At 39.8% G+C, this 25,358-nt stretch overlaps 2 protein-coding genes across 16 annotated transcripts in view; one reads left to right on the forward strand and one right to left on the reverse strand.

The window, feature by feature from the left end:
- Positions 1-10,258, reverse strand: part of KIAA1328 (KIAA1328 ortholog) — a 402,048-nt gene extending 391,790 nt beyond the window's left edge. For 2 of the 8 annotated variants that reach the window (XM_033177894.1, XM_033177892.1), the window contains exons 1-3: positions 9,879-10,258; positions 5,064-5,099; positions 4,045-4,187 (exon numbers count right to left, since the gene is read on the reverse strand). In XM_033177894.1, coding sequence (XP_033033785.1) covers positions 4,045-4,187; positions 5,064-5,099; positions 9,879-10,182 — 483 coding nt within the window. In that variant the 5' untranslated portion in view covers positions 10,183-10,258. The other 6 variants (XM_033177900.1, XM_033177899.1, XM_033177896.1 and 3 more) reach the window with 5 other exon arrangements.
- Positions 9,859-25,358, forward strand: part of TPGS2 (tubulin polyglutamylase complex subunit 2) — a 49,606-nt gene continuing 34,106 nt past the window's right edge. For 2 of the 8 annotated variants that reach the window (XM_033177945.1, XM_033177939.1), the window contains exons 1-2: positions 9,859-10,392; positions 19,854-19,933. In XM_033177945.1, coding sequence (XP_033033836.1) covers positions 10,308-10,392; positions 19,854-19,933 — 165 coding nt within the window. In that variant the 5' untranslated portion in view covers positions 9,859-10,307. Of the gene's footprint in view, positions 10,393-15,215; positions 15,285-19,853; positions 19,934-25,358 lie in introns of all 8 variants that reach the window. The other 6 variants (XM_033177941.1, XM_033177946.1, XM_033177937.1 and 3 more) reach the window with 4 other exon arrangements.

Consider the following 25,358-nt stretch of genomic DNA (forward strand, 5'->3'; position numbering starts at 1 on the left):
AAAAAAATTTAATGAAAAAAATATGAACAGAGGATCAGAGAGCTGAGAGGGTAACTTCAAAAGGCCTAATATTTTGTAACTAAGGTCACTAGAAAGAGAGGGAAGCACAAAAATATCTGGAGAAACAATGGCTGAAACATTTCCCAATTTGATGAAAACTATAAACCCACAGTTCCAAAAAGCTCAACAAACCTCAAACAAAACAGATACTTAAAAAATTACTCCAAGTTAGGTTGGGCATGATGGCTCATGCCTGTAATCCCAGCACTTTGGGAGGCCAAGGCGGGCGGATAACGAGGTCAGGAGTTCAAGATCAGCCTGACCAACATGGTGAAACCCCATCTCTATAAAAATACAAAAATTAGCCGGGTGTGGTGGTGCTTGCCTATAATCCCAGCTACTCAGGAGGCTGAGGTAGGAGAATTGCTTGAACCCGGGAAGCGGAGGTTGCTGTGAACCAAGATCGTGCCACTGCACTCTAGTCTGGGCAACAGAGCAACATTCTGTCTCAAAAAAAAAAAAAAAAAAATTACTCCAGTGTATACTGTAACCAAATTGCTCAAAACCAGTGATAAGAAAAAAATCTTAAAAGCAGCCAAATTTAAACACACACATACACAAAAATAAAGAGGAATAAAAATGACAGCCAACTTCTCAAAAACAATACAAGCCAGGCAACAGTGCAACAACATCTTTAAAGCACTAAATGAATAAAACTATCAACTCAGAATTTTATAACCAGTAAAAATATCTTTTAAAAAGAAAAGAGAAATAAAGACTTTTCAGGCATACATGAGCTAAAAAAATTCTTTCCTAGTATACCTGAACCAATGTTAAAGGAAGTCTTTTAGGAAATCTGGATACATGCAAAAGAATGAAATCACGAGATTTCTAATTGTAACTACATGAGTAGATTTAAAAGACTTCTGGTGCATTTGTAAAATTTCTTTAAAAGGCAAGTAAAATAAAATGCATCAAAAATGGAATAAAGGCATCCAATAAGAATATGTAAACTATCTCTATTCACAGACAACTTCATCTTATATAGAGAAAATGGTAAGGAATTCACAAAAGAACTATTGGATTAGAAATAGTTTGATAAAGTTGCAGGATACAAGATCAATTCACAAATCAACTGAATTTCTATACACTAGCAATAAACAATCCAACAGGGAAATTCAAAAACAACTGTGTTTCTAATAACATCAAAAAGTATAAAACATTTCCTGACTCTATAATGCCTACGGAAACAGAGGGACCCAAAATAGCCAAAACAATCTTGAAAAAGAAGTTGGAGGACTTATACTTCCTAATTCCAAAAATAAAAATATAAAGCAATGGAACAGAATACAGAGAGTCCAGAAATAAACCCTTGCACTTATGGTCAACAGATATTTGACAAGGGTGCTGAGAAATGCAAAGGGGAAAGGACAGTTTTTTTAACAAATGCTGGGACAACTGGATAGCTACATGCAAAGGAATAAAGTTAAGCTACCACCTCACACCATATATAAAAATTAACTCAAAATGGAATGAGAACTAAATACAGGAGCTAAACCTTTAAAACTCTTAGAAAAAAATGTAGGCACAAATATTTGTGACCTTGGATTAGGCAACAATTTCTCAGATATGACACCAAAGCAAAGGAGACAAAACACTAGATAAATTGAACTTCATCAAAATTTTAAACTTCTGTGCTTCAAAGAACAACAATAAAAAAGTGAAAAGGCAATGCATAGAATGAGAAAAAATATTAGCACATAATGTATCTGATAAGGGACTTGTAGATGGAATTTAGAAAGAACTCATAATTTAACAGAGCAAAGACAAGTAACCCAGTTAAAAAAGGATATGACTAGATATTTGTCTGAAGAAGATATACAAATAGCCAAGAAGCACATAAAAACATGCTCATCATCATTTAGTCACTAGGGAAATGCAAATCAAAATCACACTGAAATACCACTTCACACCCACTAGGATGGCCATCCTCAAAAAACACAGACATAAATGTTGGCAAGAATGTGAAGAAATCTGAATCCTCATACAGTGCTAGTCAAATGTAACATGGTGTAACCACTTTAAAAAATAGTTTGGAATTTTGTCAAAAGGTTAAACATAAAATTACATGACACAGCAATTTACTTATAGGTATATACACAAGAGAACTGAAAACATATGTCTACACAAAAATGTGTATATGCATGTTCATGGCAGAATTATTCATAATAGCTAAAAAGTTGAACATGTCCACTGACTGATAAATTGATAAACAAAATGTATATTCAGACATAAAAAGGAATAAAGTAATGATACAGCATAGATAAACCTTGAAATCATTACGCTAAATCAAAGAAGCCAGTCACAAAAGGCAACATATTATATGATTTCCTTTTATATGCAACATCAATAACAAGCAAATCTATAGAGACTGAAAGCAGATTAGTGTTTGCTAGGGGCTGAAATGACTAGGTAATGAGGAGTGCCTGCTAATTGGTATAGGGGTTCTTCCTAGAGTGATAAAAATGTTTTGAAAATAGACTCTGGTGATGGAGCCACAACTCTGTGAATATAAACACACACAAAATCAAAATAATAAATCGTACACTTAAAAGGGTGAATTTTATATGCAAATTACATCTCAATTTGAAAAAAAAGACAGTTAACTATTTAAAGCAAAAGTAATACATGTTTTGGGGTCTGTGCATACAAGTAAAATGTATGACAACAATATCAAAAAAGTCAGGAGGGGAGAAATAAAGTACAATGTTGAAAGGTCCTTAAACTATAGGTGATGTGGGAAAGTATCACTTGATAATAGGCTATGATAAATTAAAGATGTATACTATAATCTCTAAAGAAGGCACTGAAATAATCCAATCCAAAGTTACAGCCAATAGGACAAAAACATGAACTTAATCTAAAAAGAAGGCTATTGTTCAATGTAAAACAAATCAATCATTATGTGAAAAAACATTTTTAACTTTTTTTGATAAAAACTTGCAAATTCAACTATTCACACCCTAGTGTGAAGTGAGTACACTGGTACAAGAAACATAAAGTAGGCCTTTTGATTCAATCACAGTAAAATCCTATAGTAATAAAAGACACACTGGAAATATCTTTGAGAACATAATTCACAGACTAAAAAAAGTTTTCTATAAAAGGTCTGATAGCAAATGTTTTTAGCTTGTTGGCACGCAGTCTCTGTAGCAACTCTGCCATTGTAACACAAAAGCAGCCATAGACAATTATGTAAAACAATGAGCACAGTTGTATTCCAAAAAAACAGTTATTTATAAAACAGGCAGGAGAAGGATTTGGTCCACAGGTTATAGATTCCAGAACATTTATATACATGTTTTGTGTAGACATCCTAGTGAGTGTGAAGTGGTACTGAACAACTCTGGTTGCAGAGGGTAAACATAACAAAACTTAAAGTAAAATAAACTGGTCAGATAGGACATGTGCCAAAGGAATGCACCGATACTATTAATATGCCCAGACACTGATTTGTCCCTCAACTTTACAAGGGACAAATCAATAATGTGGCATAGTAATAGTAAGAAAAATAAAGATATCATAAAGATTCAAAAGTAATAATCTTTATGATACTATTTTCCAACTGAGGGAAATAATAAGGGCTAATTTTCTTTAATAATGTATCTTTCTTATGTAAAAGGGTTCATCCATCAAATAAATTCACAAGAATAAAAATCAAAAAGGATGCCTAATTAAAAAAAGCAATTCTTGTCAGTTTGATTTACTAATGCCACACAGATCAGAAGGTAGTTCTTTTGAGACATATCAAGATAATACATCATCATGGCTAATGCTTAAAGCAAGTCATATGTTTTGGAGCAAAACCCTTGAGTAATCTAGATAATTTAGGCTCAAACTTGGCATCATCAAAGGATACTGGAATCCCCTTTTTAAGAATGTTTGTTTATCACCTAGTATACTTCCAAAGGTTCTTCTACCCTTTTTGGTCAGCACTCATAAAGACTGGAGAACAAGGAAAAAAAAGACTAAAAAAATACTAACCTGTTCATCTACTGAATCTCCTGTGCCTTTTAAGGACTCCATAGAGATTGAAGCATCAGTCGCCTTGGAAGTCTTAAGTTTAACATCAGCTTTTGGACTTGTCAGCTTGTGTCTTGATCTGACATTTCCTTCAGTAGAAATGCCTAAGGATTTCCATTAAACAAGATTTCAAAATTATATCTTATTATCTTAAAGCCGCCCCCATCACCTGCTTCCTTGGAATCCTCTACTTTAAGGGATGTGATGGAAGAAACTCTCTTTATACTTTATAAACTTAATTTTAAAGCTCTTAATATATGAATCATAAAAAGAATATGTTTTAAAGAAATACACTAAAGATTGAATTGAAATTTGTTTTTATTTTTATTTTTTTAAAGAGACAGGGTCTTCCTATGTTTATCCAGGCTGGACTCGAATTCCTGGGCTCAAGCAATCCTCCCACCTCAGCCTCTGGAGTAGCTGGAACTACAGGATCAAGCAACCATGTCCAGCTTAACTGAAATATTTGTAAAGGGTACTGTTAATGTTCATAAGTCATATTAAAACCAATAAATTACAATATGCCAAATATACGTTAACTTAGGGGAAATCTATATTTTTCACCCTATATAATGAGGGTGCCTTCAATAGTTGCTTTACTACCATCTAGTTACAACCATTAAACTCAAAGTGTCTCTTACATATACCCTGTATCAAGCAGTGGTCATACTTTTCTTTGAAATATTAAATTTGGCTATTATTTGTAAAAGAAAAAATAAGAGAAGAATCTTCGCCCCTTACCACATGAAATGTTCTACAAGTTCGTTAAAAGCTGATTGGGCCAGCCAATCCCAAAGATAAGCCAGTATTTCAAACCTTAATAGGGCTATGCCAAATATTCAAAAAACAAATTTTAGGTTTTGATGTACTGCTCTGCATCCAGTTAGTTATACCTGCAACACTGTTCTAATAGCTTTATTTTCTTCTAACATTTAAGGACCAAAGTAAGCTTCCCAAATTTTAACATAGAAAAATCATACCTGGAACATACACTACTGATTGTTCTTCATCAGAAACTATGCAGGAGAACATGAAGGAAAATACAATAATATTATCCAGCATCCAAATGCCATTTCTGTTCTGTATAACTCTTATAATTCATAATTTCTTTTGACCTGGGAATTTATAACTAACTTTTAAAAACAAAGTTAGAAAGCAAAGTAATTGAATTAAAAACAAAGTTAGAAAGCAAAGTAATTGAATTAAATATAACAAAATTAATATTCTCTAAAAATTCACCTTTATATATTTACAACTACACATCTTATAAAAATCTTGGAAGGTCTTGTTCCATGAAACTTTTATCCACTCTCAAGTGTGTTACCCTGCAATATATATTCTACTATTAGGTTCCTTTCCTTTCCCTTTCCTTTTGTACACAAAAAGTTAAGTGCTCCAGTTTGGTAATATTGGGGAACTGACAATTCTGAAGAGTAAATAATTTCAAGATGGTTTTTAGCTTTGAAGAAAAAACGCTGAGGGCAAGTCAATCATGCAAACACAAAGACATTATTCAATCTTCTACGGTGCATTCATAAAATATCCCAAGAAGCCCTACTATTTAAAAAGTGGAAGAAATTTAAGACAAAAAGAACCATTATGAGTTTCAAAGGGAGAAATTTAGAAAGGCTATGATTGTAACACACCATTTTCAACTGTCACCTTGATCCAACTCAACTTTTCTCTCCCAGAATTATTGCAATAAGCTCCTAACTGCTCTCTGTCACTTCTGGGCATGTTCCCTTAACAGCCTATTTTTTTACACAGTGGTTAGAATGATCATTTTAATACTTACGTCATTCCTAATTTAGATTAAAAGCCAAAGTATTAACAACAGCCTACCATGCTCAAGATCTGATGCCTATTAACTTGTTACATCTCTGATCTCACTCCCTACTACTATTCCTCTCACTCATTCCTGGCTTTCTTAAAATTGTTAACGAGCTATGCAACCTCCTACCTTATAGCTTCTGCATGTATGATTTATTCTACCCAGGAAGCTCTTTCCCCAAATATCTTCATGGCTCACTTTAGGACTTAATGTCACATGTCATGTCATGTCACCTTCTGATTGAAGCTCTCACTTCCTAACCATATAGGTACCTGAAATTGCAAAACTCTCTCTTCCCACAACCTACCTACCTCCCCTACTAACTGTCTCTTTCCTGCTTTATTTTTTCTCCACAGCACCAATAATCAATGAACATATATTTTCCTTATCCATGACCTAATCTCATCTCACTAAAATGTAAGCACCAAGAAGGTGATGACTTATGTTTTATTTTGTTTTATTTTATCTCAAACATAAAAGAATGTCTGGCTCCATCTATGAAAGAATAAAATTAGTATTTATTTAATTTTATGAGGCATTGTCCAACAACCTTCAATGTTATTTTTCTCTGATTCAAAATATGCAAACAAAACTTTTTTTTTTTTTGAGACGGAGTCTCGCTGCGTTGCTCAGGCTGGAGTGTAGCGGTGTGATCTCAGCTCACTGCAACCTCCACCTCCCAGGTTCAAGCAATTCTCTGCCTCAGCCTCCCAAGCAGCTGGAATTACAGGCACCTGCCACCATGCCCAGCTAATTTTTTTGTAGTTTTAGTAGAGACAGGAGATTCATCACGTTGGCCAGACTGGTCTTGAACTAATGACCTCGTGATCCACCTGCCTTGGCTTCCCAAAGTGTTGGCATTACAGGTGTGAGCCACCGCAACCGGCCAACAAAATCTTTCAGCAACATCCATGCCAAACTTCTTTTCGACTATATAAAACTCTAAATACACAACTTCAATTTTTTAAAATAAGGATATCTGAAATTGCCTCTATCCTTTCTAATAATTTGTAATGTATTTTCATCTCATTATATTAAGAACCCAAATATTTACCTCCTTCAAATGTAGAATTTCCCAACAAATGTATATTTTATGGGGAAGTCAAACAGACACATTATATACCAAATGTATAGTGGCCCTACTAGTGGGTCATTTCTAGATTATTTATAATACCTAAAACAATGTACATGCTATATAAATAGTTACATTGTATAGTTTAATTTGGTTTTTGTTGTTGTTGTTGTGTCATTTCTTTTTTTTTCTTAAATATTTTCCATCCACATTTCAATGAATCAGCAGATACAGAGGGCTAACTATAATTAGAAATCCAGGCAGAAGTGGTAGAGAGGAAGATGTACCTCTATTCCAGACCTCAGGATTTGAAGGAAATAAGCTCAGTACTGCCCATTCTACTCTTAATTTGCTGAGTTTTACCAGCAATACATGTATATGTAATTACTTTCAACCACAGAGACTTTCTGGGTATTATTTTTACCACAACATAAAGTCTTTGTTTCCATTTGAAAACTCAACAGTAGAGATTATATTGTTATGTTTTGACCAAGTAACTTGCAGTTCATATATTTTAATATCAAGTCCCTGATACTGCTAATGATAATACACTTGAGTGCATTTAAGCAGTCAAATTTAGGTACTGCTGAAACACTAACTCATTCTGACATTACTAGGAACTGTAACGAAGGTCAAAGGCAACTTAAACTGAAGGAGCATATTTTGCTGGAAGATTTAACCCATAAAATGACAACCCCACACACTCATTGTTTACACATGAGGTACTAAAACATACCTTATGCAAAACAGCACTGCTGAATCACACTGTGCAGGAGATGCATAACTCACAAGAACAACAGTTAAAAAAAAGCGGGGGGGCATTCAGTCACAGATGATCTGTCCTCTCATAATGGAAACATCAAGGACTAAGAAATCTCTCCATCACATTTCTCTAATTGTTTACGTGAAGTATTGAAAATCTTTTTTCAATAATGTGGAAAGAATACCAGATTATAGGTACATACTTTTTGGTCTTTTTCTATTGAAAATTCTACTATAAAGGCTCTAGGGTGGTCTGGGAAATAATCAATATGACAAAGGGATCAAGATCCAAAGACATGTAGCTAAATCAAATGATGAATAACTATCACTATGCTTTTCAGCAAACAGTAACAAATTTACATTTGACATTGCTTACAGTGACATTCTCTATGGAGATTTAAAATGAAAATATCTGAGGCTCGATGTTAACTGGTCATTATGTGGAATAGACTGGGGGAAAAGGTGACACTAGTAACCTTGCAATTCCTTTCATACATCTGAATTAGATCTTATAGGATATAATCACCACCATTTTTCCCCTGTACAATTTCAATTCCTCACTATCAATGAGAAGACAAATATTTTACATTAAATGTTGGGAGTCAGAATACAGGAGATAAGGGAGTATATACGACTTCTACATAAAACAGGGAGTGATGTAACTACATGAGTAAGTGAAAGTACTGGGTGCGAAGACCAAGAGCATAAGTTCAGTCCATATATCTATTAATTAACTTATTCAGTCCCACTGCAATAGCTTGTTCCCCCCAACCATTGATTCTATATTTGAACAATACCATAGGATGCTATAAGCTAATAATCTTCAAGTATCTCCTCCATCACAAAATCCTGTCAATGAGAAGCAGCGTTTCTTGAGAAAAGACTTATCCCAATTTCCTAACTTCCTAATTCAGCCCAGTTGTCCACAGTGCACATATTCTCTTCTGATAGGTAAAGGAAAAAATGTTTAATTTGCACACTGCACTAGTATGCTCTCATCCACAGTGTATGTACATGATTTCATTTCCTTTTCACCAATCTATCAGAGACAAATGGTAAGTGCAATGGTCTAGTAAGTGCAAACACTAAACACCAGCAGCACAGAATACAAACATATCCCTCTCTCTACACAAGACACTAATCCTAGTAACTCAACAGGGGAGTTGATAACACAGTTTTGGAAGTTTCACCGGGAGCTAAGAAGAATGCCCAAAGAGTGATTCTACCAAAGGTGACAGCAACGCCTCAAATAAAGCCATCACCAATCCTAACCAACAGAAAAAGAGCTGCCTCTGCAAGCGCTCAGTAACACTGACTGCCCTCCCTCTCTCAAGTAACCCATCTAAGGAACGTGAAGTAAATTATCAGGACCAAAGCTCAAGCGATAAGAGTCTACCTATTCCAGGAAAAAAAACACTCCTGTCACACAAACATCTCATCACTGCCGCTGAACTGGTAATACTACCACCGGACTAAAAAGTTCCACTGCTTCTCCACCTCACAACGATCCAAGAACTTCAATGACTGCCAGTGACCCACACCCTACACGTAAGTCAGCAATACTTGCAGGCACAATGATTCCCATCTTACGCAGTAACCAGCACCACCAGACCACATCCCAGTAACCAAGCTCCAAACCTCTCCTAAAATCCCAGTATTAAAATATATCATCACTGGAGGGCCTTTGAAGTCCGACAAGGTCCTGACTTGTTCCTACCAACGCAGACTAAACAAAAAGGCTCCCTGTCCAGCCAACACCCACTCCTCCCTTAACCTCGAGCTCGTTTCGCACAGTCAGCGTGGGGGCACTCTGAGAGGGTGGGGAGAGGGACCTCGCAGGGCCCTCCCAGCTCCAGGCTGAGCCTGGACTCTAGGTTATCTTTCTCGAGCTCACCGCTAGTGGGAAGCATCTGCGCCGTGTCCCCGCACCTGGAGACAGTACCAGTCTCTCGGCCACCTAACACCCAAGCAAGGGGAAAGCCCAGCACCTAGACTGAGGCCGAGCAGCACGTCCTCGTCCCCGGGGTTAGTTCGGAGCTTCTCCTCCGCTCTCAGACTGCCACGCGACGGCTCGCCCCTCGCCGCCCCGTGGAGGGCGCCGGCGCCCCCTGTCAGGCGGGCAAAGGATACAGTCCCGGCTCCAGAACGCCGCGGCACCGGGGCGGGAGGGGCCCGCCACGTCCGCCATCTTGAAACAACCGCCACTCGGGGCTTCGAGCCGGGGCCGCCACGCCTCGGCCTGCAGGCTCGGTCCCGATTGGCCGCACCACGCAGAGGCCCGCCCCCTCCTGCGCGGCCGGCCCTTGCGGGGCGAGAGGGTCGGAGCGAAAGGGAAGCTGCGTCCGGGAGGTGCGGTGTGGGGCACCGGGCGGGGCCGCGGGAATCGGCGCCCCGCGGAGCTGCTGCTGTCAGACCAACCCCGGGCCCCTATCATCACTGCGCCGCGCTCTCAGGCGCCGAGAACTACAGTTCCCGGCATGCCATGAACTTGGCCTCGGCGCTGAGGCGGGGTCCGGTCCTCCACCCGCTCCCGCCGCGCGCGGATCGGGTTCGCGAGCCATGGAGGAGGAAGCGTCGCCCCCGGGGCTGGGCTGCAGCAAGCCGCACCTGGAGAAGCTCACCCTGGGCATCACGCGCATCCTAGGTGAGGGGTGGGGGCACGGTGCCGAGAGGGTGTGGAGGAGAAGGAAGGAGGAGCGGAGGGATGAGGTGTGGGGTGGACGGCGCGACGCTGGCCCCTGAACAGGAGTGGACATCGCTGTTGTGACTTCCGTTGTTACGGAGGAAAATGGGGGACCTGGGTTTGTGATTAGGCCTTGGAAGTGTTTGCCAGGAGTGTTCGGAGGCAGAACTGGGAAGCCTGAAGGTTCCTCCACTTACCGCCACCCAAGGTCCCACCCTGGAAGGACGTACAAAGTCGTGCAAAGGGAACACAGCAAGCACCTGACGGCTGGGAGGTTGGATCTCCCCCTAGGAGCTATTCTCAGCCAGGGCATTCTCAGCCAGGGCATTCTCCCCGAGACCCAAGCCCTTTCTCTGAGAGAAGTGATGCACCCGACCCGCCAGGGCGACAACTACTTCGGGTCTGAAAGGATTCCAACCTTGCACCACTGAATGACTTAGAGTGTTTCTTTTATCGAACATTTCTTTCTTTCTTTGTTTTTTGAGACAGTTTTGCTCTTGTTGGCCAGGCTGGAGTGCAATGGCGCGATCTCGGCTCACTGCAACCTGCGCCTCCCTGGTTCAAGCAATTCTCCTGCCTCGCCCAGCTAATTTTTTGTATTTTTAGTAAAGACGGGGTTCCACCATGTTGGCCAGGCTGGTCTCGAACTCCTGACCTCAGGTGATCCACCCGCCTCGACCTCCCAAAGTGCTGGGATTACAGGCGTGAGCCACCGCGCTTGGCCTATCAAACGTTTCTTTAGTACTCACCACTATGTTAGACTGTGAGGTTAAAATATGAAAAAGACACAGTTCTGTGAAAAAATAAACAAATGAGGGCCCTAGGAGTGTGAAGAGAGATCAGTAATCTGCTGTTACTCAGAGATGTCACAGAGGAAGGGACTGATCTTATCAGGGATGTTAAAGAACATGTCACAGAGGAGATGATGCTAGATTTTGAGAGACATATGGGAGTTAGCCAGAAAACCAAGGAGGAGAAAGGTCTTTTAAGAAGGCTGAAAACCATGCTTCAGTGCCTTCCCATCACAATTACAATAAATCCAAATGTCTGTACCATGACCTGCAAGTCCCTGTATGATCTGCTCTAATCTCTTTCTGACTTTATTTCCACTCTTTTGCCCACATGGCCTTCTAGCTGTATCTTAAACACACTAAGAGGGTTCCTGCTTCAAGGCTTTTGCAATTTGCTAGTCCTTGCACCTGGAATTATCTTTCTCTGAATGTCTCACTTCTTCAGGTCATTCAGATCTCTGATCAAATGTCATCGCTTCAGAGAAACCTTCCCTGAATATAGTTTGAATAACCACCGTCTTTCTTGCTCTCTCTTTCCTTACCCTGCTTTTTCTTTTATCCCTATAGCACTTTCACTACTTGAAATTATGTATTTGTTCGGTTGATTTTTAAAATGTGTGTCTCTTTTAATAGAAGAAGTCCAAGACCAAGTGTGATTTAGGAATGCGTGGTTTTAACATACGAAAATCAATTAATAGCTGGGCAGGGCAGCCCATGTCTTTAGTTCTAGCTACTGGGGAGGCTGCGGTGGGAGGGTCACTAGAGTCCAGTACAAGTGCAGCTGGGCAACATAGCAAGACTGTGTCACTAAAAAAAAAGAAACTTAAAAAAAAAGAAAATCAATTAATATAATACAACTTACGAATGGAATAAGACAAAAACTGCATAATCATCTTAAAGAAAAAGCACTTGACAAAATCTAACATCCTTTCTTGATTAAAAAAAAAAAAAACAAACTAGAAATAGGATAGGATAAAGGACCTAGACAACCTGATAAAGGGCATCTATGAAAAACCCACATCTAACATCATATGTAATGGTGAAAGACTGGCAGCTTTCCCCTTAAAATCAGGAACAAAAATTGTATTAGGGTTCCCCAAGATCACACCAGATTCAATGATTTGATGCAAGGATTACAGGACTCAGGAGATAGTCCTACTCATGGCTATGATTCATTACAACAAAAGGATTTTGGCAGCCCGATTGGCAGGCCTTTCTAAGGATTATTGTCTCAGGCCTGCTATGTTCACTCTTTTATGCACAGCAAGAATTCCACTTTTATCACTTCTCTTCAACATTGTACTGGAGTTTCTAGCTAGGGCATTAGGCAAGAAAATGAAATAAAGACATCCAGTTGAAAAGGAAGAAATTAAACTATCTATTTGCCGATAACATGATCTCGTATATAAAAAGTCCTAAGGAATCCACAAAAAAAGAAAAAACCTATACACCAGCAATGAACAATACAAAAATAAAACTAAGAGAACAACTTAATTTATAATAGTATCAAAAAGAATAAGATGTAGCTGGCACAGTGGCTTACACCTGTAATCCCAACACTGGGAGGCCAAAGTGAGAGGATTGCTTGAAACCAGGAGCTGCAGACCAGCCTGGGCAACATAGTCTTTATAAAATATTTTTTAATTAGCCATGTGTAGTGGTGCATGCCTTAGTCCTAGCTACTCAGGAGGCTGAGACAGGAGGATCACTTGAGCCCAGGAGTTTGAAGCTACAGTGAACTATGATCATATCACAGCACTCCAGCCCAGGTGACAAGAGTGAGACCCTATCTCAAAAAAAAAATAAAATAAAATAGGAATAAGTTAACACAAGATGTCCATGACTTATGTACTGAAAAGTACATAAGACTGTGGAAAGAAATTGAAGAAGACCAAAATAAATAAGAAGGCATACCATGCTTATGGATTGGAAGAGTTAATATTGTTAAAATCTGTTGCTCCCCAAATTGATCTACAAATCTCAGATCTACAGTTTCCATCAAAATCTCAACTGTCTGTTTTGTAGAAATCGAGAAGCTGATTTAATCCTAAGATATAATATAGAAATGCAAGAGACCCAGAGTAGCCAAGACAAACTTTTCTTTCCAAAACAGGAAAAAAGTTCCTCTTACTCACATTTCCCTATACTATATTTGAGATGATGGAAAAGTTCTGGTGATGTTTGTACAACCGTGTGAATGTACTTTATGCCACTTAACTGTACACTTAAAATTGACCAAAATGATGGATTTTATGTTATGTGTATTTTACTACAATTTTAAAAATTTAAAACCACAGTTGTCTTCACAGTGGTTGTGGCATAAAAATAGAAATCTAGATTGATGAAATAAGATTGAAAGTCCACAAATAAACATCATATTTATGATTCATTGATATATATTTTTTTGAGACGGAGTCTCGCTCTGTTGCCCAGGCTGGAGTGCAGTGGCATGATCTCGGCTTACTGCAAGATCTGCCTCCTGGGTTCTGGCCATTCTCCTGCTTCAGCCTCCTGAGCAGCTAGGACTCCAGGTGCCTGCCACCACACCCGGCGAATTTTTTGTATTTTTATTAGAGACGGGGTTTCACCAGGATGTTAGCCAGGATGGTCTTGATCTCCGGACCTCATGATCCACCTGCCTCGGCCTCCCAAAGTGCTAGGATTACAGGTGTGAGGCACTGCGCTCAGCCTAATTCATTGATTTTTGACAAATATGTTAAGACTTCTCAATGGGAAAAAATAGTTTTCCAACAAATGGTTCTAGATTTCCACATGTAAAATAATGAAATTGGACCTCTACCTCAAATGATATACAAAAATTAACTCCAAAAGTATCTTAGACCTACATGTAACAGCCAAAACCATAAGACTCTTGGAAGAAAACAGGCCTTAGGTTACTTTTTAAAGTGACCTTGAATTAGGCACTGAATTCTTACATATCACAAAAGCATAAGCGACAAAAGAAAAAGGGCTTAATCAAAATTTAAAATGTGCTTTTAAGGATACAGTCAAGACAGTGACAAAACAATCCAAAGAAATAGGAGAGGATATTTGTAAATCATATATATGAAAAGGGACTTACAGATCTGCAAAGAACTCTTACAACTCAATAAAAGACAAATAATTCAATTTTAAAGGATCAGGGTAGACATTTCTCCAAAGATACACAAATGGCCAGTGAGCACACATAAAGATGATTATCACCATTAGCCATTAGGTAAATACAAATCAAAACCATAATGAGATTTCACTTCATACCCACTAAGATCGTTATAGTCAAAAAGACAGATACAGCAATTGTTGGTGGGGGTATGGAGATATCATACACTGCTGGTGGGGATGTAAAATGTAAAATGGCACAGCAGCTTTGAAAACTAGTCTGGCACTTCCTCAAAAGATTAGAGTTACCATATGTCCCAGCAATTCCATTTTTGGATTCCTTTTCTGGATTTCATTTCTCCAAGAGAAATGAAAAGATATTTACATGAAAACACTTGCAGACAAATGTTCATAGCTGCATTATTCATAATTGTCAAAAGTGAAAACAACTCAACATCCATCAATTGATGATGTATAAATGTATTGATCATCATCGATTGATTGATGATGTATAAATGTGATATATCCATATAACAAAAAAAAAATGTATCCATAAAAAGGAATGAAGTACTGATCCTGCAACATGGATGATCTTGAAATCAAAGTGAGAGAAGCCACTTGCAAAAGCCACGTGTATGATTCCATTTATATGAAATGTCCAGAGTAGACCAATCTGTAGAAACTGAAAGTAGATTAGTGGTTGCCAGAGGCTGGTAGGAAAGGGGACTGCTAATATAATAGGTATGGGTTTCTTTTGGGGGAAAGGATGCATAACTGAATATAGAAGTCACTTTATAAGGGTGAATTATGGTATGCGAATTATGTCTCAGTAAAGCTATTTTTAAAAAGGAATTCTAAACACGGTACTATTAGAATTCCTACTCTAATCCACAGGACTGTGAAGATGATGAGACACCACACCTCAATTATGTTACATTAAATGGCAAAAGCAAGATTATCCAGGTAGGCCCGATCTAATCACATAAGCCCTTTAAAACAAGCTGTTAACAGGGAAGTCAAAGAGATTTGAGGCAGGAAAAGAATTTGTTAGGCTGTTGCTGACTTGAAGATGGATGGGACCTTTTAACAAGAAATACAGGTGGCCTCTGCAAGCCGAGAGTGGCCCCAGCTGACGACAAGCAAGGAAATGGAAACTTCAGTCCTGCAACCAAAAGGAATTGAATTCTGTCAACAACAGAAATGAGTTTCCAAGATGACCCCAAGATCCAGATGAAAATAGAACAGTTGAAATACCTGTCAGCGCACCTGGTGTAAAGAAAGACCAGTGATTTCAGCCTAAGCAGAGTATCCAATGATGCCATGCCAGACTTGTGAGCTACAGAACCGTGACTTAATAAAAGGGTGTTGTTTAAAGCTGCTAATTCGTGGTAATTTATTACTCAGCAATAGAAAATGTTCCCCCAAATGTTTGAAAGAAAAGAGCAAATGATGTGCACGTCAAAAAGAAACACAAGTGTAATACAGCACACATAATTATGAACTATTATGATAGCGTTTAGACCAAACATATCTGTCATAACAATAAATATAAATGGTCATGGCTGGACACGGCGGCTCATGCCTGTAATCACAGTGCTTTGGGAGGCCAAAGTGGGAAGATCACTTGAGACCAGAAGTTCAAGACAAGCCTGGGCAACATAGTGAGACCCCTGTCTCTACAAAAAAAAAAAAAAAGAAATTTAAAATTAGCCCAGTGTGGTGGTATGCACCTGTAGTCCCAGCTACTTGGGAGGCTAAGATGGGAGGATCACTTGAGTCCAGAAGTTTGAGGCTGAAGTGAGCTATGATTACATCACAGCACTCCAGCCTGGGTGACAGCAAGACCCTGTCTCTTAAGTATATACATATAGGTTTATGTCACCTACTAATAGAAAAAGATTTAAACCTGACTCACAAAACCCAGTTATTTGCTGTTTTCAAAAACATACCTAAATCAAACTAAATCAGAAATGTTAAATATAAAAAGATGGATGCATGTTTCTGGGATCCCACAACCACCCACACATTTAGATCCACCAGATCCACTGCAAAGACTCACAGGACTCAGAAACAGTTTTAATCCCAAGTATAATTTATTACATTGATTAGCAGGAGGAAAAGACATAGAATCTAGAGGAATCCATGCACAATCTTCTGAAGTGTTCCATCTTGGTGGTGGTCACATACAATACACTTCTTCCTTAAATAGTGAAATTCAACAATATATGTGCACTGTTTCTTCCCTGGAAAGCCTGTTTAAGCCTCAACTTCCAGGGGTTTATTGAATGCTGTTCACATTGGCAAAACAACCAGCCACAGCTCTCAAAATTTCAGATTCCCAGAAGGATAGCTGCAGAATCAAAAACTGTTACTGCTTTTGCTGCCACAGCCACCGCTACAACTTCCAGCCCGCTGAGACCAAAACACCTGTGAAACTATGCTTGCAAGAAGACCTGGTCTCCCCATTTTTTCTCTTCCTCATCTACTGATTCCCTTCTTCCAGGTTTTATGAGTGTATGTTTCCATGCAGGCATCGCAGTCACCAGAGGGAGTCTAACTGCAATGGAATCTAGGAAATGAAGTCTTTAGCTAACCAGTCTAAAATAAAGGAAAGCACGCCAGCGGGGAACAGGAGGTGTTAATTGAGCCGGTCTGCAGTAACTGCCACATCATCCTTCAAGGCCCAGATCAGCTGTGTGCAGTTTCTGATGTTTTCTATCACTTGTTCAGTCTTTGTCAACCTCCCTCTGCCTTCAACTCCTGTGGCCCTGACAGTCAGTATCACCTAGTTTAACACATAATTACATATTATCTTGAGTTTTCACTTTTGTTTCATGTTTGCCTTATTTATCTAACTAAGCAATAAGTTTCTTCAAACAGTATCTCCTACTTAAGTTCCTAATCTCTGGTAGTAATTTCCCAAAGCTTAGGACATAGCAGGTCCTCATTAAATACCTCAGAGAGACTGTTTTTCACTAGAAAATATATTCCAGTTATCAATAACTGAATAACAAATCATCCCAAAACATAGTTTGCTTGAAACAACAATTAACCATCTCTCCCAGCTCTGTGGATTGACTGAATCAGCTGGGGTAGTTCTCATTTGGGGTCTCTCAAGTGGTCACAGTTAGATAGCAGCTGGGACTGGGATCATCAAATGGCTTCTGCACTCGAATGTCTGCCCCCCTCAGTACTTCTCAGTATGCCCTCTGTCTCCAGGAGAGTAGTTTGGATTTAGTATGTGATGGCTCAGGAATCAAAGAAAGGCAAAGGGAAACTGCCAGTTCTCTTAAATTTTAAGTCCAAAACTGGCCCACCATTTCTTCACCATATTTTATAGGGCAAGGCACTCTCAGGCCAACTCCAAACTCAAGAAGTTGGAGAAATAGACTCAGTTCTCAATAAGAAGTGCTATGGGCATGCAGGGAAGGAAGGAATTGATAGCACCCACCTTTGGAGTAAGCCACCACAGAGAGTTTTAATCCACGGCATATCACGCAGTTACTTAGAGTGGACTGTGCTGAGTCTAAAGATCTGAGTTTCATATCTCTTACTCTTGCCATGCAGGTTATTCCAGCCAGGCGGCTGACAAATGCTTGTCATTGGTCACAAAGGCAGGACAGGGAGAATGGCTATGCGTATTCAGATATTGCTTGTCATATATGGCATCCTGATAGGCCAAGGACAATGTATAATTTCTTTTGCTTTCCAGTACATCCGCAAATGTTTTTAGTTATCTTACCAAAATGATAGGCTACTAAGACAACATGATAAAAACAGCATTAGGCTTGGTGTCCACAACTTTGGTCAGATATTTCATTTTATGAATTATTTCACACCCTTGAACCTCAGTTTCCTTATCTTTTAAAACGAGGGTAAGGATACCTGCTTCACAAGATTGTTGAAAGATTAAATGGGATAATTTATGCCAATTTCCTGTAACAGAGCATTATACAAATGGAATTTACTGCATGCCCTTCTCTTCCATATCCCCAATACCTTCTCCTCACCAATTCTGAAGTACTATATTGGATATAGGAGTCTCTACAATGGATACTTCCTAAGCAACTTACTATCTGAAAGTTATTAAAGTCAATATGTTGGCCAATTACTTTATCATGAGTATTCCAAGCTTAACTATGATATGATCCTATCTGCAGTAGCATCACAGTAGTTTTGTCTGAACCTATAAGCCTTCCATGTAGGCCTGTTATAAACAGTAAATAATTGTATGTGTCCTCTTTCAAACCTAAGGTCTCTTGTGACTTACTGAAGGTGAAGGGAAGTGAAGACCCATCTAAGGTCATACAACTAGTAAATGTATAAAGCAAGACTAGAATAGGTAGAGTCTAGAATTCTTAGTTCCTATATTGGGCTATTGCTGCATCCCAAGATTTGAGTTCCTGGCAACTTGGAGGAAATTGTATATGCATGAAAAGGGCACTGGCTTAATTATAGGATCAGTGAACCACATAAAATGATTAGAAGTCTCTGTCATAGTCCTAGAGATTTTAAAAACTGAAGCTACCCTCCTGTGTCAGCCTCCCAAGTAGCTGGGAGTACACGTATGCACTGCCATACCTAGCTACATGTTGTCCTGTTTATGAGGGCACCAATGACTGGACTAGGGGTCTACTCTACTTCACTATGACCTCATCTAAACTAATCATGTCTGCAGTAACTCTATTTCCAAATAAGGTCATATTCTGAGGTACTGGGGGTTAGGACTTCGACATCTTTTTTTGTGGGGGTGGGGACAGAATTCAAGTCATAACAGCTTTTATGACAAATTTTAAGTCTTGGATTAAGGACTTCAGAATCTTGAGTCTGCATGGCCACAGACAAATGGAGAATGTTGTTGGAGGTATTGAACTCTGTAGTATTCCCAGGTGGCTTCTGCTGTCCCTCAGAGTGAATGATAGAACACAGCTCCACAAAGAGAAGCAGACCAGATTATTTGGAGACCTTTTCCTACTTCAAGGATTTAGAAATATGACTTACTTTTTTTCTTAGTATATTTTTGGATAGATCTATTTTTTATGTTAACCCAGCTTTGAAATCCTAGACCTCATAGAGTAGAAGGTTATGTTCAAGATGAGTTTTATTTAGAAGAAAAGTTAATAAACAAGTTTTATGTCTTATAAAAGTTAGTGGGTTGCTATTCTTCATTTCTTTTCACTTTATCCTGAGTATGTAGATTTAGCTCACTGAGAATTTCAGTGTAAAATCACTAGGAATCTACAATCTCTTTTTTGTTCAATAAGATTAATGACTGAGCAATGACAGTATAGAGCACAGTCTGTGCATATCCTTTCTATCAGGTAGACTACATTGTCCTAGGTTATGGGACCATGCCTTTCAGAGGCCAACCAGTTCTCTGCTTTGATCACAGTGTTTATGAGAATAATAATAAGTGTTTATGAGAAGGAGTGGGTGTTCTTAGAGCAGTCATCAACAGTTAGTCAATATCTAACATAGAAATGTATAACAGTGGACCAGCTGCAACTCTACAGACTCTTTTTTCTCCTCCAGAATCTTCCCCAGGTGTGACAGAGGTGACCATCATAGAAAAGCCTCCTGCTGAACGTCATATGATTTCTTCCTGGGAACAAGTAAGTGTTGCCATGTGAAGTCTTTACCTCCCAACAAAGAGAGGTCAATGTAAATGTCCCTGAGAAGGAAAGATTAGGGGAGGAAAAGTACTTATCTCAGACCACAGCTGCTTTCAACGTAGAGTTTACCTTTTCTATGTTTCTGTCCAGCCCACTTAACAGTTCCTTTCGTTCTATGCCACTTACCCAGCATGGAGTGTCTCCCCTGAGCCCTGCTCTCCTATAGAAGCAGTGGACATTCAAAGTTGTATAGAACAAAGCTAAAAATCAATTAAGGAAAGAAAAGGATATATATTAATAAGTGTCATGCTGTCCAGAACATGGTTAAGTGTTGCACATAACTACTAAGCAGATTAAAAGCTAATGCTTTCCAGTTTTCCTCTGAACTTCAATTCATTTATTCAATAAAAGTTTTAAGCTTCTACAGTGGGCCAGACATTGTGCTTGGTGTTGAGCTGTGGGTATTAAATGGTAATTTTTTTAAAAGGCACTGTTTTTACCTCTTGATCTTACTGCCAAAGACATAGTATAGATTGTTATGAATGTAATTACAAACTGGCCTGAGTACTGTGAAAGACAGGTAAAGGGAGCATTGCCTGGAGACCTGCACTAGTCTAGAGGTTGAGAAAAGTTTTCCCAAAGAAGCAATAAGAAGTTGTTAACCAGGTATATGGGATCTAGGAAGATGAGACTTTCAACCTCTATGAAGGCTTCAAGATAAGAAGGATTACATTGTTCTGAGATCACGAAGAAGGAGCATAGGAGAGCAAGGGAGAGAGAGCTCACCAAAGACCAGGAAATCCGGAGCTTCATAGGTTTTCAGCAGTTTGCTCTTTATCTTAGAAGCAAAGGGGAGTCATTGAAATGTTTCAAATAGGGAACTATGAAGTTAGATTTATACTTTGGAAAGACCACTGTGGCTGTAGAGTAACAAATGGATTTGACTGGGGCAAGTGGCAACAAATTGCCCTACCATTTAATAAGTACCTGCTAACACTTACCCCATAAGTCATTCCATACTAAATAAATAAAAACCCTGCAAGGTGGGTATTGGTATCTCCATTTTATAGATGAAGAAACTGAGGCTGAAAGAGTTTAAAGAATTTGGCTGGCACAGTGGCTTACACGTGTAATCCCAGTGTTTTGGAAGGCCAGGGCAGAGGATTGCTTGAGGCCAGGAGTTCAAGACAAGCCTGGACAACATGGCAAGACTCCAACTCTACACAACAATAATGTTAATTAGCCAGGTATGGTAGCACACACCTTTACTCCCAGCTACTGGGGAGGCTGAGGTGGGAGGATCCTGTGACCCCAGGAGGTTGAGGCTGCAGTGAGCTATGATCACAGCACTGCACTCTAGCCTGAGCAACAGGGCGAGACCTTGTTTCGTTGAAAGAAAGAGAGAAAGAGAAGAAAGAAAGAAAGAAAGAAAGAAAGAAAAGAAAGAAGAAAGATTTGTTCCGAGTCACATAGCGAAAGAGAGAGAGAAAGAAAGAAAAAGAAAGAAAGATTTGTTCCAAGTCACATAGCGAAAGAAAGAAAGAGAGACAGAAAGAAAGAAAGAAAGAAAGAAAGAAAGATTTGTTCCCAGTCACATAGCGAAAGAAAGAAAGAGAGACAGAAAGAGAGAGAGAGAGAGAGAGAGAGAGAGAGAGAGAGAGAAAGAGAAAGAAAGAAAGAAAGAAAGAAAGAAAGAAAGAAAGAAAGAAAGAAAGAAAGAAAGAAATTTGTTCCGAGTCACATAGCGACCAAGTGGCAGAGCCTGAATTTGAACTTACAGTTGCCTGCCTCTAAGAACATGTCCTTTCTGCTCTGCCAGGCTGCCGCTCTGACAGAGGACAACACCATGGGAGTCTTGCCCTCAGCAGGCAAGCAGTCCTACCAGCCTGACTCCCCTCCCTGGGCTGAGCCAGCAGCAGCTTTTCTGGCAGCTCAGTAACTGGGAGTTGATCCAGGACCTCAGCTCAGCAGCATCCCAACTCTTCTCGTTCAGCCCCCACCTCCATTTCCACTCACAGCCCATCATAGGAAAAGGGAATTCCAGAACAGTGTCTATGAAACTCTTATTGGCTGATTCTGTCAACACCTGTTCCTGGTACTTGTGTGACTATGCCATTGTGGCCTCGTTGACATTTTGTTTGTTATAAATAACAGTAAGAGGCCGGGCGCGGTGGCTCAAGCCTGTAATCCCAGCACTTTGGGAGGCCGAGACGGGCGGATCACGAGGTCAGGAGATCGAGACCATCCTGGCTAACACGGTGAAACCCCGTCTCTACTAAAAAAATACAAAAAATTAGCCGGGCGAGATGGCGGGCGCCTGTAGTCCTAGCTACTCGGGAGGCTGAGGCGAGAGAATGGCGTAAACCCAGGAGGCGGAGCTTGCAGTGAACTGAGATCCGGCCACTGCACTCCAGCCTGGGCGACAGAGCGAGACTCCGTCTCAAAAAAAAAAAAAATAACAGTAAGAGAAAAGATATGATGGAGGACATTCCTCTTGATTCTTTTTGGGCTTAAGTCAGCCCTTTAGGTATTAGTAGAACTGCCAGGCCGGCGCGGTGGCTCACGCCTGTAATCCCAGCACTTTGGGAAGCTGAGGCAGGCAGATCACGAGGTCAGGAGTTCGAGACCAGCCTGGCCAATATGGTGAAACCCTGTCTCTACTAAAAATACAAAAATTAGCCAGGTGTGGTGGTGCACGCCTGTAGTCCTAGCTACTTGGGAGGTTGAGGCAGAAGAATCACTTGAACCCGGGAGGCAGAGGTTGTAGTGAGCTGAGATTGCGCCACTGCACTCCAGCCTGGGCGAGAGCAAGACTCCATCTTTGAGTCTTGCTTTGAGACAGAGCAAGACTCCATCTCAAAAAAAAAAAAAAGAACTGCCTTAGGGCTCTTTTGTGAGAGTCAGATCCTGGTGTTTTCGTGTCTGCTGAGGACCTGCATTGGAAGATGAGAGGACAGGATGCCTTGTCTAGGGTGGAACACTATTAAGTTTCTTTGGAATAAAGTGATTTCTGAGGCATATTCTTCCTTGTGTCTTGTACCATACAGTCCTTAGAACTCTTTAAGGAGAAGACATTACCCATTTGTCCCAGTTTTACTTATACTGTAGTTTCTTCATTTGGAGCTGCCTTCCATAGCTGTGTTTCAGGGATAGAGTCTGCAGGGGATCTCTTGGGGTCTAATCTGCCTCCTGGACAATGCAACTTTATTGGGTTCCCTTTTAGCTTAGACTGACACTTAGGGAAATGCAGTTGTAGTGCTAGATAAATAGCCATCAGAGGTCTAAAAGGATTAAGGGGTAAGCATGAGAGAAAGAGATTTTTAACTAACTGAGACAGTTAATGGAACATTTTCTTCAGACATATTCAGTTGGGAGAATACCTGTGAAGGTACCTAAAATTATCAGATATATAGATTTGGAATTTTCCTTTGAGTTCTTTAGTTAAAGTATCTCAGATCTAAGTTCAAATATGCCAAATCTAATACACAAGCTAGGTGTGGTGGTGCACACCTGCAGTCCCAGCTGCTTGGGAGGCCAAGGTAGGAGGATAGCTTGAGGCCAGGAGTTCAAGAACAGCCTGGGCAACATAATGAGACAACTCCTTAACCCCTGTCTCTTAAAAAGTAAATAAGTAATAAAAATTTTTAAAATAAGATACGAACAGTATCTGGATCAGTAATGTAAAAACGTTTCTTTCACCTGAGTTCAGCATGTCTGGGCTTGTAAAGGCCTGTGGGATGCTTGGAAGATAGCCTTTGGGGTGTGTACTTTTGTTTTAAGATTCAGTTTTTATGTAACACTATTTTTTTCTGATTATGCTAAACAAAACAGTCAAAAAGGTGTATTGAAAATAAAAAAAAAGATTTTAAAAAATATCTTCTAGGATTTTATCACCTAGACATAACCACAGTTGGTGTATTTTTGGTTATGTGTGTGGGTGGAGGGTAGGCAATGGGATCCTTACAAGTCCATGAATGGGAAGTGGTCCATGGACTCCTTGAAATGTATGTCAGATATGTTTTTTGGGGGAAGTGGGAGGAAAAGGCTTTTTCAGATTCTCAAAGGGACTCATAACCCCAAAAGTTTAAAACAAGTTTTTGTATAATTTTTTCATTCAAAATGGGGCAATACTCGATGTGCTATTTTCTTACCTACTTTTGCCTCCTAAGCAGTGGAGGGTAGAAGTTTTGGACTGCTCTGAAACTCCCTTGTCTCACTTTCTCACCCTAGAGGTTACTAAAGAGCATGTTGCCACAGGAGCAGGCTTGATAAGCCACCCCTGCTGTGTGCCTGCTTCCAGAAGTGCTTGTACCAGAGAAGCAGGAGGATCCCAAGGGGCTGATAATTCCTGCTTCTCTAGAGAACTGAGCCTAGAGACCCATCTCCTTGGAGACACCTCATTTAGAGCCCAACCTCCCTCTGGTGTACCTGGTAACCACAGCTGCATAAATACATTCAGATAAAGCCCCCCGAGAAGGGGCCCTCTGCCCCTTTAGGCAAATATAGCTCTGTGGGAAGCTCACAGATACATTATACTAGTAAGGATATGGAAGCATTTTGATGTGGGAAAAACAGACTAGAGTAGAAGTCTTATGCCAGCTCTGGACCCTTGGCTAAGTCATGTAACTTCTCTGGATCTCATGTTCATCATATATGAAATAAGTAATTTGAAATCATTGTTATTGAAGGACTCGTCCAGCTGTAATCTAGTCTTTCATGATTCTGTACTACAAATCCAGTAAGAAAAGTTTACAACTGAAACCTAAATGATCATATACCTGCTGTAGTCCCCTGAGGTTGGAGGGAAATGTGAACAGCCTTTTTCCATTTTTATATATTTCACCATTTTTTCTTCTTAAATACACAATTTCAGTTTGCCTGCCTCTGTGCAGCTGTATGATTCATGTTCATTGTGCCTGCTACCTGCCTTTTGTCATGATGGTCCATAGTAAGGCCCAGTGCCTACACTGAGCTTTTCATCTTTCAAGCACCAGGAAAGCATCTGCCTCTTAGTTCTAATGGCATCCTGATGCCAGGAGAGTTATTATTAAGCATTTCAGTGACATTTCATAGTTGCAGGTGGCTTTACAATTCTTGATTGGTTACACCCACCAATCCCCAGATAAAAATTCAGTTTACTGATAGTGAAACCATGGTCCACAGAAACCAAACGATTTAGCAGAATATCTCCTTTTTTTCAGGCTCAGTTTTTCTACAGTCTACAGAGTGGGTTCTGAACCTTCTTGAAGAGCTGTTCCTTACATGCCCCACTGTGAATTTATGATAAGCATTTCCAGTAGAAGAAATCACCCTGCGACACCATGTCACTAGTGACCCCCTCACCTCATGCTCTTATTCTGCCTGGGAGATTCTCTATGTTCTCCACCAGTCAACCCTTCTCTCTAGCACTTCTCTTCTTTCTGCT

Source organism: Trachypithecus francoisi, unplaced genomic scaffold, assembly GCF_009764315.1.
Source record: "Trachypithecus francoisi isolate TF-2019V2 unplaced genomic scaffold, Tfra_2.0 Lachesis_group19, whole genome shotgun sequence".
Lineage (NCBI taxonomy): Eukaryota > Metazoa > Chordata > Mammalia > Primates > Cercopithecidae > Trachypithecus > Trachypithecus francoisi.